This window comes from Oxyura jamaicensis, chromosome 8 (assembly GCF_011077185.1).
Source record: "Oxyura jamaicensis isolate SHBP4307 breed ruddy duck chromosome 8, BPBGC_Ojam_1.0, whole genome shotgun sequence".
In the NCBI taxonomy this organism is placed as follows: domain Eukaryota; kingdom Metazoa; phylum Chordata; class Aves; order Anseriformes; family Anatidae; genus Oxyura; species Oxyura jamaicensis.
The window spans coordinates 21,579,710-21,592,710 of NC_048900.1; the positions used below are offsets into that span (position 1 = coordinate 21,579,710).

At 50.0% G+C, this 13,001-nt stretch overlaps 1 protein-coding gene across 5 annotated transcripts in view; it reads left to right on the forward strand.

Moving 5' to 3' along the window:
* The first annotated feature begins 225 nt into the window (after positions 1-225).
* RNF220 (ring finger protein 220) overlaps positions 226-13,001 on the forward strand; it is a 190,543-nt gene continuing 177,767 nt past the window's right edge. For 4 of the 5 annotated variants that reach the window (XM_035333180.1, XM_035333183.1, XM_035333181.1 and 1 more), the window contains exon 1: positions 5,673-6,413. In XM_035333180.1, the coding sequence (XP_035189071.1) occupies positions 5,789-6,413 (625 nt within the window). In that variant the 5' untranslated portion in view covers positions 5,673-5,788. Of the gene's footprint in view, positions 521-5,672; positions 6,414-13,001 lie in introns of those variants that run through there. The other variant, XM_035333185.1, reaches the window with a different exon arrangement.

The following is a 13,001-nucleotide window of genomic DNA, read 5'->3' on the forward strand; positions in this document are numbered from 1 at the left end:
CCGGGATCTCGCTCGCTCCGCGGTTGCTCTGGGCAGCAACGATTTTCATTTCCCAGCGGCTGCAAAACAAAAACTTTTTCAAAGGAAATAAGCAGATCGGCTGCCCGTGCCACGCACAGACCCACCGGGGGCTTTTCCTTTCTTTCTTTCCCTCCCTCTCCCTCTTTTTGAAAAAAAAACCACGGTAACCTTTTTTGCATTTTGCGCTAAAAAAAAAAAAAAAAAAAAAAAAAAAAGGAACGTATTTGCAAACCCTCCAGGCTTTCCGTGCGCTCAAAACCCCCGGAGCAGCCGGGAATTTTATTGACTCCGGAGCTTTCATTTTTGCATCGGTGAGGCGCCCGTGTGAACTTTAGTTCGAAGCCGTCCCCAAAATGCGCCCGAAGACCGAATCCGATTTTCGCCCGCACTTCGCAGGCGGCCTCTGAGCCTTAATTTCGGCAGGGGCTGAAGTTGGCAGCGCATCCTCGGGTCCTCCATCCATTCATCCTTCCATCCCTTGTCCCCCGGCCGGCCGCAGGTAGGAACCCCCCGCGGGGCTCCCCCCACGCGTGTTTTTTTTTTTTTTTTCTCCTGCTCCCCTTACCGCAGAGCTGGCGGCGGAATTCAACGAAAGGAGCAGAAAACGCTCCCACGCGGGGGTCGCGGAGCTCGGGGGCGAAGGAAATTCCGCGGGGTTTCGCTTAGGTCCTTTAGGAAACTTTGCGGCTCGTCCAGCGGATCGAGAAATCGCGGGGGTTTGTCTTTCTTTTAGCCAACGTCCCCGGCTCTAGCCCAGGGAAGTCTGTAAATAGGGTGGAAGCACGGAAAAAAAAAAAAAAAAAACTAAAACTAAAAAAAAAAAAAAATCTTCACCTTCAGATCTGAATACATAAAAACCATCTGGTTGACCACAATGAAATCATTAGGAACTGTCTACTCAAAGAGTTGTGCTCAATGCTTATCCTTCCACACAGGAAACGTGGACGGTAAGTGATTGTTGCAATAAATTCAAACGACTCCGGGCATCTTCGCGTTTGATGAGCTTTGTGACCCGCTGGGTGAGGAGGAAAAAAAAAAAAAAAAAAGGAAAAGGGGAGAGAAAAAGGGCACCCGGGGGCTGCTCCCACCGAGCCGTGCCGTGCCGAGCCGTGCCACCAAACACCTGTTTAATTTACCGGCGGGGACGAGCGGAGCCGCGGGGCTTTAGCGGCGTCGGGAGGCTGCAACGTGGGCTTGGCCCCTTGGCTTTTTTGCTTTTTTGCCTTTTTTTTTTTTTCCATTCGCTTTTCTCCAGCACCCCTCGGAGGGGGATCGGAGGTGCCGGAGCCCGAGCGCTGTTTTCGGTCGGGTTTCGCCGCGCCGGGTGCGGGACGGGGGGGTGCGAGGCGGCGGGCACGGCCGTAGGTAGGTGCCTTTTTTTTTGCCCCCCCTTCCCCCCCCCCCCCCTTTTTTTTTTTTTTTAATTTTTCATTTGCAAAACCCGAGGCGCTTCCTCCCTGCAGCCCGCCGCGGGGCATCGCCCTCACCCCCCGGGGGCTTTTTGCTTTTTTTTTTTTTTTTTTTTTGTTTTTTTTTTTTTTTTTTTTCCTCGTTCCTTTCTTTCGTTTTTCTTTTTCTATTTTTTTTTCTATTTTTTTTTTAGAAGTTTGCAGCAAAACAAAACCCGCGGCCAGCACCGGCCGTGGGGGCAGGGGCCGGGCCGCGGTGCCCATCGGAGCCGGGACCGGGACCAGGACCGGGACCGGCACCGGGACGGGACCCGGGCTGCCCGCCCCACCGCCGGCTCCCCCGCTCCCCGTTCTTCTTTTTTTTCGTCTTTCCCCCCTAAACCGGTTTTCACCGCAGCTGCCCGTGTGCGCGGCTGCAGTTGGCATATTTCACGCGTTGGAAAAAATTAACTGTTTTTCCTTTGTATCTTAATCCAGTGATGAGAGCTCTCCTTTGTTGGCTTTCGAGCTTGCATTTGTTTTATTTATTATAAGGAAATCCAGTTTGGTTCAAATATATAATCCATTTGAGCACTTAAATCCCCAAACAGCTGGCATTATTTTGTTTTATAATCTTTGGCTTTTCTACGCAGAGCATATTTCTAAATTCCTACTTGACATTTATGGGGAAAAAACTTTTTAATGTAAATGGATATTGTGATTTTTTTCTGGGTCTTTCCTAATTTACATGCATCATCAATTTTCCTGGGTTTCCTTTTGTTTTAACCTCTTTTTTCTTTCACCATAGGTTGTTAATTATTTTTTTTTTTTCCCTAAGAAAACTTTGTTTCTGGAGGTAGAAAAATGTTAATCTGCCCCATTATTTTAATCTCTGGCATTTGGAAATGGTTGAGAGACCACAAAAATGCAACCTGTTGTAGAAACCAGAGTGGTGTGCTTTATTTATTTTAATCGATAGCAGAGAAGTGATTTAGGAATAGGAACTCCGAGTAACGCTTTAGTAAAAGATTTGCAGATCCGGTGGCTGTGTACGCGGCGTGCATGTGCTTGCATATGTGTGTGCTTCTCCGCAGGCTGATTAGCAAGTGGGTTTTGTGCTCCCAACCAGGGCTCACTCCTGTTTTCCTCACTCGCTGGGTGTGTGTGATGCCTGCTAAATCCGCCTCTGTCATGGTTTCTCCTACTTTTATCAGACTTTCCTCTGAACTAATTCAGAGCAGCAGCGTTACAATCTTCATGCACAGAGGAACTAAAAGTGAGCCAGAGATAACTGATTGCAACTTGTTCTTGGTGAGAGATTTTTTTTTTTTTTTAATGGTTCAGAGCTAGGGCTGTTGATTCGATTTGTCTTGGTTGTGGCACATCTAGCCTTGTTATTAGCAACATACACATTTACACAGGTAACTTGTCTACACCTCAAACAGGGTAGCTTTAGAAACCAATAACTATGCAGATAGGTAGCATTATATATATATATATATATTTTAAAAAAGAGTATGTTTTCAGTCTGCGTCTAACCTTGAGACTTGGTGGACAGTTTATGTAGCTTCATAGATTGATCTTCACCCCCCCTCCCTCTGCTCCTTGTTTAGTTAATTCAACAAAGACTTTTTGCAATTTGTTTGGAGTTTGTCTGATGCCGTGGAAAAGTAGCTGCTGATTTATTTGGTTGCTTTTCGATTTCTGTCTCTAGCCCGTCTTTTCTCCTCCTTTCAGCGGGGATGTCAGCTGTTATTACTTCCTATTGATCCCTTTGCAAAGTGAGAAGTGAACTAAAATTAATGTCAATTCCACTGCTCGGATCAATAGCTGGAGTTATTTTAATCTGGATTTGCGCGAGGTGCTAAATTAAAAAAAATCAGCATAGAGGCAGAAAAGTAGCAGTTACTTACTTCGCCTGTGCCCGCTGCCTTCCCGTCACCCAAATGTTCCGTCCAGCTGATTATCCTGCAATCCATATTTTTTTAATTAAGAAGGTCAGTTAGTTTTCTTATTTGGGGTTCTGTGTTTAAACCTATGACATTTTGACATTGGGAGTGTATTAACGACAGATTTTCATAATGACTGGTCCGCCGCAGCCTAATCTGTACGTGTTGCTGGGGGGGGGGGGGAGGCGCTGAGTGGGAAGGAGAGCAAGAGAGAACGAAAAAGGAAGTGGGATTTGAAAAAAAATGAAATTTGGCTGGGTGAGGCATTATAATGTGTTGATTTATTCCCTGTGTAATGAAGTTTGCAAACGAATAAACGGCCGTAGTGATTCACAGTATCCTACAGGAGTGTCAAGTGTTGCGGCCAGATTACTAATTTCTGAAATACATTTAACGTAATGGGGTGACAGCACAAGTAAAAATAGAAAAGGAGGCAGAGGTGGCTGCTTTTTTTTTTTTTTTTTTTTTTTTTTTCCTGGAAATCCATTTTTTTCGTGATTGCTCAGTTTGACATCCACGTTAATGATTGTTTATTTCTGAGAGCGGTGGTTTGTTTGGAAGCATGCCTTTAAATATAGAATGATGCGCACCCCCATATATATTTCCATGGTTGCGTAAGCCCCCAACAATGCCAAATTTGCCAGTGGATGCGGTTCCCTGGCCACCAGTTTCTGAGCAGCCTTGCGTGAAGCAGCAGAGCCGGCGCACCAGGACTGCAGCACTGAGCAGGATGCCCTTGGCATCGGCCACAATCCTTCTCCCCCATGCTCAAGAATTGGACAGGAAAGTTATTTAAAATTTGGAAGAGAGCAGATCCGTTAGCGTGAGATACTTAATCTGGTAATTTAGCAACGCTGTCTGTAAGGAGGGGTGCCAAATGGGGAAGCAGAGAGATGATGCCCACTCATCTTCGCAATTAATAACAGTTGCTGGAGTGTCTGGGTACAGGATGGGGGAGAGGAAATGTTATCACAGCACTGCATTAAAGCCACCGGCTGGATTTCATACACTTTGTTAACCTAGGCTCCCTCATTCATGGAGTACAAAAGGCACTCCATTAGGGAGACACTCTTTCAGTAAGTTTTATTTGAGATGTTTGACCCTCTGGATTTAAGAGGCACAATTTGTAACAGCTTTTTATTATTATATGATTTTTCTGGCCCTTTGAGCTCCAGCGGCTAGTATATTGTTTCAAAGTTATGGTCCTTGTATTTTAAGCTGGGCTGTGGGGCCTGAATGGCAGGCAGCGGAAACTTGAAAGAAAAGACACTAGATTGATTGGGGGAGAAAATAACAAAGCAAAAAGCCCAAGCGAACTCGGGGAGATGCAGAAAGGAGCGGCTTTTCCTCCTTTTGCTCTGGGAGGGGGTGGTGGCTGGCTGGCGGGCTGTAGCCAGCCTAGGAGGCTCAGCGAGATGCAAGTCAGAAATTTTGTTAACATTTTCCTCTAAATGTTAATGGCACATCCAGGGCAGTTTACAAATCTACTTAAGAGTGAGTGCATTAGGAACTAAAATTACTGATCCATTCTCTCTTGTCCCCGACCCGAAAGGCAGACGTTTGCAGAGATCAGATGGCAGAAGCACCCATTATGATTTTAAATATTGTCAGAGACGCCAGGCATTTTATTGGTGAAGTCTCTTCTCCTTTTGCTAAAAGGGAGAGTGTGTGCGTGTGTGTTTGTGATGATGTATTGCGCACACGCATCCACACAGCCCCGTTCGTACATCCCCGCGGTCTATGGGATTGTGTCAAGTGCTGTGGGTGCCAGCGTTACCCACAGATACACCGTGAGAGTGAGAGGAAATGCACGGCTGCGACGTGTGTCTTAGGCATCGTGTGCAGTATGACACGTCTGGTGGCTTTTTTGGGTAACTGTGTACAATAGGTACGTTTGTGATGGTTGCACACACGCACAAGCAAATTAGGGTTGTGTGCGTGTGGACATTAAGCTGATTGCAATTACATTTACATGCCTCTTTTACCATTATCAAATTCCGATTTTAGTTTGGAGCTGCTATCCTAATTTTAGACCGAACCTTGTTTATTAGGGGGTTATTAAATCCGAGTGTTCCTCACTTTGGTTTGCCTTTCATCCGCCTGCAGTGGATGACAGCCTTTAACCTGGAGGGCCAGAGCTGATCCCACCAGTGTGTGAAGTTGTCTATTGATTTTCTTGAATGAGAAGAGCAGCGCGTCTCTGGCCGCTTGGTTGTAACACAAGTGGCCACCCTGCTGCTGGAGCTTCCCAGGGAGACGAGTGCAGAAACCTAACCAGTCATTTTTTTTTCTTCTATTTTCTCTTTCCTTGCAGCGTTCGGAGGGTGATGATGCTCCACTAGGTTTCCCTGCTCCATCCCCGGGCCTCGTTTTGCTTTCCTTCCAGGGAAGACTGTTCTGCCTGCGATCCTGCTGAGGAAAGAGACTCCGATGGACTTACACCGGGCAGCGTTCAAGATGGAGAACTCACCCTACCTCCCCAACCCGCTGGCCTCCCCGGCGCTGATGGTGCTTGCCTCCACCGCCGAAGCCAGCCGTGACGCTTCCATTCCGTGCCAGCAGCCGAGGCCTTTTGGGGTCCCGGTGTCAGCAGACAAGGACGTGCACATTCCCTTTACCAATGGCTCCTACACGTTTGCCTCCATGTACCACCGGCAAGGCGGGGTGCCGGGAGCGTTCGCAAACCGTGACTTTCCCCCGTCCTTGCTTCACCTCCACCCCCAGTTCGCGCCCCCCAACCTGGACTGCACCCCGATCAGCATGCTGAACCACAGCGGGGTTGGGGCTTTCCGCCCCTTCGCGTCTACCGAGGACCGGGAGAGCTACCAGTCGGCCTTCACGCCGGCCAAGCGCCTCAAGAACTGCCACGACACCGACTCGCCCCACCTGCGCTTCTCGGACGCTGACGGCAAGGAGTACGAGTTTGGCACCCAGCTCCCCTCCAGCTCCCCCGGCTCGCTCAAGGTCGATGACACGGGGAAGAAGATCTTTGCGGTTTCTGGCCTCATTTCTGACCGGGAGACCTCGTCCAGTCCTGAGGACCGAAGTGACAGATGTAAGTACCTCCGTTGACTTGTTGGCTTTTCTCTAGTCGTGCCTCGTTGAGATACTCGACAGGTGGCTGTCCTGCAGTGCTGCGGCTCGGACAGACTGCAGAGGACAGACAGCCTTTCCTCCCTGCCAGGCTAAACCACGCAGTGTTGCCTCGTGTCTTATAAATGGACAACGACAGGTCTTAAGGGGAGGTGCTCTGGAAGGGAACTTGTCTTCCAGCACGCAGCTGGGGACAACGTTGACCTGACTTTACGTGCAGACAGATGTCCGTGCCCCAGTGCAGGGATACAGATGCTGTACATGCATGTGTGTGAACAGGGGGCCAGATGGAGCAGGTAGCCAGAGACTTTCCCAGATCTTGTAGCAAGTGTGTACACCCTGCTTCTTCAGGTATCTTATCCTGACCTTGTCTTTGCACCCACCATTCTTGTAGCCAAAGCATCACCTTCAGCATTTGTGCCTCGGGTTTGGACGTTGGTTAACTTGAGAATACTCCTGGCCACAGAGCACCCTCTCCAAGACACAAACCCCAACCCTCTCCTACAGCTCAGTGAGCCATTTCCCAAAATCTGCCGTGCGCCTTCCCTGCCTGCTTCCCCCCTTTGGAGGCTGCCGAAAGGCAAAGCAGCCCACATGTCCACGGCTGTTGCTCCCCACTCCCCTGTCACCTTTCCCTGCCCAGGTGGCAGCACGGAGGGGCACTGTCCTCCCTGATGGCTTCCAGGGGTGCTGAGCAGGGTGCTGACCCCTCCAGGGGCTGCTCGGAAGGAAGCAGAGCATGGTACCCCAGAGAAGAGCACTAAGTTATGCTTAGTTTTCTCTAAAACCAAGCATGAGCCAGGGGGTTGCTTTTGACGTGGGCTCCTTTGTTGTGTTGAATTTTCTTCCTAGAAAACAATTTTGTTATTGCCGTCGTTATTATTATTACTATATATATATATATATTTTTTTTTTGCGATGAAAATCTGCTGTGCCGCTTCTTCCTCTCCCTTTCAGACGCGATTTTTCCTCTCCGTTTATGATGCCGAGGAGAGTAATAGAGACATTGTGGCTCTCTCTCCCCTGTCGGCGCTGCTTCCTCAGGCTGTCTCCTTGAATTAGGCGCTGTGCTAACTTACCGGCGCTAAAAGGCATCTGCCTAAACCCAGCGTACCTTTTCAATAAAAGTCATCATAAAATCAACCTGCCTTGTAAATCCATCGCTCTTTGGTTTTGAAATATGCTGCCAGTGTGTCTTTTATGTCAGCGTTTGCGAGGGTAAGGCGATTCCCACTCAAGGCAGAAGCCGTATGTTCCTTGCACCACAGGCGTGATCTCTTCCGTCTCCCCCTGCTCCCGATCCACCCCGGCCCGTGGCACTTTGTGTGCCACAAGCTCCTTGCCTTGCTCAGCACCTCCCGGCCGTCCTCATGGGGCCGTGGGGCCGCAGCCGGAGGTGGGAGCGCGTGTGGACGGGTGCGTGTGCGTAACCACTAGCATAATTATTTTGCTAGGGAGAGGCGGGTGAGGTCTCGAGGCTTGGGGACATTTTTCATCTGTGCCCTTTCCCTCACCATTACAACCTGGCTGTGGGAAGGGACCTTGCTCAAAAAATATGCCGGGAGATCGCGGCGGAGGAGGGGGCCACTCACTAAATGAATTGCGAGCGCATCAGCTGCCGCGTATCTTGCTGGTAACCCCCTGTCAGACACCCTGTTTGGAGAAGTAAATCTGTTAAACGAATTAGGCGGCACGGCGCACAGCTGCGGGCCGAGGTGCCGTGTCCTTGCCAGCACCGAACGCGGTGCCACGTCCCTGGGGCTGGGCACAGGCACCGGGCGCCGTGCTGCCACAGGGGCTTGCCGGGAAGGGGCGAGGAACAACGACAACTTCACCCAGCTTTGACAACTCGCCCAGAGGTGGAAGGCGGTTCGCTCTGCTTTTCCTTCCCCATATAACCACATTTCTTTAAGACGCTCGGCTGCACGGTGGAGCAGGCGACGTCCCTGATGTTTCACTGACATTAAAATTCTTGCGTAACTACCGGGACAGTTTACACTAAACATGTCTGTTGGCTCTGTATCATATTCCCATCATATATAGATGCTGCACCATGGAAACTCAGCTCCATTAGCACCGCGGGTTTATCTGGCGTGTGCGTACGCGCGGATGGGAGTGTTTGCCGGAGGCCGAGCGAGTGAGCAGCTGGGCTTTTTAGTGGATCCTAATGATCTTTTATGCTCACCATTAGAAAAGAAAAACTTCCGCAAAGAGGAATTCAAGAGGCCGCGCTCTGCAGATCTAATCGCGATCCCGTTTTGTATTGACACTTACATAGAGGTTTTTGGAGTTTCTGTACAAATGCGTGCTTCGGGGGGGTTGCTGTCTCTGGGTTTTGGCTCCTGAGAAGTTTTGGGTATTCCGGGTGTGCCTGTTTGGTATGCCCCTGTGCCAAGGCTGCGTGCTTTTGCTCCTGATGGAGAAGCTGCTGCAGGTAGGTGACTGTAGCTTCGAGGCAAAACACAGTAAGGCTTCTACAAGAGCTGGCAAAAATTGAGAAATTTTCTTCGATCAGCAGCACCTTTGTGCATCTAAGGGGTGCCCTCCAGCTGTGCAGAGCCCAGCCATTTAGCTGTCTTCTTCACATTCCTGAAAGGGTTTGTGTCATGTGGAGGGTGAATCACTGTAATTGCACTGATTGCACTGCGGAGTCTTCTGTGCCACTGCACGAGAACCCTTTTTGATTAGCTCACTAAAATGTTTGTTTTACCCCATAACTTCAAGGGTGATTTGCTGAAAACCTTTTTTTTTTTTTTTTTTTTTTTTTAAGGAATTTATCGGACTGTTTTAATATTCCTGGAAAATACCTCCACACTCGAGGTACTTTGCAACACAATGAGAACCCAGGCAGGCATTTTCATCCTGGGAAGTGTTTGGAAGTTGTGCTATTGAGTCCTGGGCATCAAGGGAGTGAAGTCTCACCCTGTCTCTGCCAACGTAGAAAATTTGCTGAATTCAGTAAAATTATTTGGGATTTGTGGTGGTGTAACCACGATTAGCACCTGGCCCCCTGAGATCTGTTTGTATGGGGGTGGTTGCTTGGTGAATGGAGATCAGAGGCAGGAGGCTGCTCCCCAGGGTGCTGGGCCACTGCTGGGGGCTGTGCCGCTGTTCGCAAAGGGGGCGGCTGCTGTGGGTGCCTCGTGTTAAATCGGGCTGAAATTGGTGTTCTTGGACACGGTGTCCCCTGCTGCGAAGCGCAGGCGCTGGGGCCATCCGGGGCGATGTTGTGGCCGGGGAGCGTGTACGACAGCGGAGCCTTTCCAGGGAGGGCAGACGTAAGGCGTGCTGGATGGGGCCCTTCGGCGGGGCCTTGCTGAGAAACATAATGCCATTTGTTGGAGGTTGGGGGCTTCTTGTAAAGCGTGTGTTAAAGACACCGGGCGACATGTTTTATGGGTTTCCTTTAATAAGCATACAATAGTTGAGATTCTTAGAAGGAGTGGAAATAAATGGCGTGTTCCTTTCTGCAAAAGAGATCTATAGACCCGTTTTAAAATCTGAAAAAAAAAAAAAAGGGCCCTTGTTTTTATTCTTTGCTTCCAATAAAATCTGTCCAAGTGGTCTTCTGTACCCTGTCACCACGGTGTCACTTTCCCACAAAGTGATGGGCACAAGTCCATGCCAGGACCAGGATCTCTGGGCAAAGAGCTGGACCTCATCCCAGCCAACATCTCAGCCACCTCTCTGAGGCTTCCTTGCTCCAGCCCTTGTGGTTCCACAGGAGATGGCTTCCTGTTGCTGTCTTCTCCTTGGTCCTCATCATGTGTTGGCTGTGACTTGCTGCGGAGCTCGGCCTGGTGTGCCCAGGACCTGCCATCTCTTTGTCCTGGCTCAGCTTCCAGCCTCTTGTCACAGCCCGGCTCCTGCAGCCTTGGTTTCCCTGCTGGTGCTGGTGGCTCCCACCCAGCTCCTGGCCTGGTGGTGGGCACCCTGTGGTCCTCACTGTGCTCTTGGGACTGCTGTGTGGGGAGTTTATTAACATTTGTTTTACTATTTCTTCTCGTTAATGATATTTATCCTTGGATCTTTGCACGTGGTCACTTTGTCCTGTAACCAGTTGCTCCCCTGCAAGTGAAGTTGTGCGCCATATCAGTGAGCTCTTTGCTCCAGTTTGGGGTTTCAAAGCCCATCTCCAGCATGGAGGTAGCTCAGCTTTGGAAACAACTGTTTTGTTATTGATTACGCGCTGTGAAAATGTAAATCATGCTTCAGGCGGTGGACACCAGGGTTGTGATGATCACAGGTTGAATTCCCAAAATCCGCAGCCCCGTGGGCATCAGACTGGGGGCTGCCTGGGCACAGCCCCCTGCCACACACACACAGACACACGTGCACACCCCGTGTAGCCCTGCCACCCTTCCTGAAGCACTTCACCATGTCCGAGGCAGGTAAAATTTGGGGTCTAACGCAGAGTGACGCTTTGCTGCTAATAATAATCAGCCGCGACCGCGGGAAATTGCAAGCTTAAAATTGCTTACGATATAATGAAATAAATCAAGTGGAACATTTGCTTTCCGCCTTGTGGTGTGCTGGGTGGAGGAGCAGCAGCGGGTTCTTGGGAGGGGTGGGCAGGCAAAGGGATGGGACGAGGGTCCCCATTGCGTGGTCCCCATGGCATGGCTGGCACGCTGTCCTCGTGGGGCCTGGATGGAGCTGGGAGCCCGTCCATCCCCTCCTTGTTCTGCTTCTCTGGCAGCAGCCTTCCCGCTCCCCCTGCAAACTGTTGCCGAGACTCCTTTCCATGCTGCTCGCCTTAATTGTCTTATTGGGATAAAGAAATGTTTGAACAGTAAAAGTGGGGAGGGGGTGGGTGGGAGCAGCCCCTGCCGGCTGCGGGGCCATCTGGCATGGCTCGCCTCTGCCCGTCTCCAGTTTATATTTCTCTCTCTGCTACGTGGGGCTCTCCGGCACACTCGGAATACCTAATGACCATGGGGGGACACGCCACCGCCACCTGGCCGTGCCCTCCCACCCATGTGGGTGGCTGTGCTGCTGCAGCCCCCCTCCCTGCCTGCACCCAGCTCTTGGCAAAGGGATGGAGCATTGTTTTGGGGAAGGGCTCGGTCTGTTTTCCCCTCCAAAACGTGTCCCCACGCAGCCACCGCCACCCAGCTGGCTTTCCTGTTGGCTTGGTGATGCCAGCGGTTCCCTGGGCCATTCCTGTTAATGTAGTCTGCAACTCTGGAGCAAAAAGGCTGAGCAAAAAGTAAATGTCCTATTTATCCACCTCCTCCTGCAGAGGTGGGTGCGGGAAACACTTGTCGTCCCTCTTCTTCTCCGTGTGTCTGACCACTCACGGGAGAGCACTTGCAGGGCAAACCCCACATCTCGCACGGTCAATTCAACCATCTGTCCATCCCATCAAAAGCACAGCCCCAAAACACCAGCCAAACCCTGCTTCTCGAGAAGGATTTCATCACATCAAGCCTCCAGCCCCATTGATCAGACCCAGCTGCTGCCACCAAGTCCCAGGGAATATTGAGGGTGGGCTTCGTGCTGGGCTGGGACCCCAGATCCGGAGCTGGGCAGGCTGTGGGGCACGGCTGCCCCTCTGCAGCGTGGGGCTGGCCCGAGCTGCCCCACAGCTTTTGACAGAAGGTGCTGCGCAAGGGCAAAGTATTAGTATTATTAATATAGTACAGTCAGTAGAATATTATGAACTATTATAAATCATTACCACTAAACTACAGTTATTAAAGGAAATGACCAAAGTGCACTTTGAGAGCCAGGATCTCTGACAGTTAAAACATTGTTTTATTATTTCACTTGCTAACTTGCAAAATTCGAGAGTTAGCGGCAGTTTCCTGGTTGATCTGCGAGGACTGCGGTTTGGGAGAGGCGTGGAGGAGCGGGCATGCCTTGCAGCAAGGAGAGAGACAGCAAGCACTGATGCCTTCGTGATTTCTTTTCTCCTTCATTAATAATCTGAAGGTCCCGAAGGAAAGGGACATTCCCAGGCGTGCAGGTGCCCCGGGCCCAGCCCTGCTCCTTGAGGCTGAAGCAGTTGGAGCCAACGTAGTCTTAGAGTTTCCAGAATCCCCCCCTGGAAAATACAGGCGTGAGGGTTTTTGTGAATTGTTGGCGGTTGTTATTTGTTTGATACCGTTTAGACAAGTCCCATTAAATGCTAGCAGCAGATTCATTTTCCCCTCTTTGTTTGCCTTCCAAGGAGCAGAAAACAGACATAATTATATTTTACGTGAGACTCTAAGATTTCCTCTCATCTCTTCCTCTGCTTAATATCTGCAGCTATAAAATAAATTCCATTTGTGCATACATGGTGTTAGACTGAGGTAAATAACTGTCATCTAAAATCTGTCTAACCTTAATCTGCATCAGGAGCACTATAGAGAACTGTACCCATTTGTATAATATTAGGCTTTATTTTTATTATGGATTTCTAATGCAAATTCATAGCGGGGGCAAAGTTGTTTTCTGCTAATGCTGTATTCCAAGAAAAGCAGCCGCTGCCAGCAAATCGTGACAATTTCCACCCGGCGGCTCATGTCAGTGGTGGTCCTTGATCATGTCAGTTTGCTTGATAGCC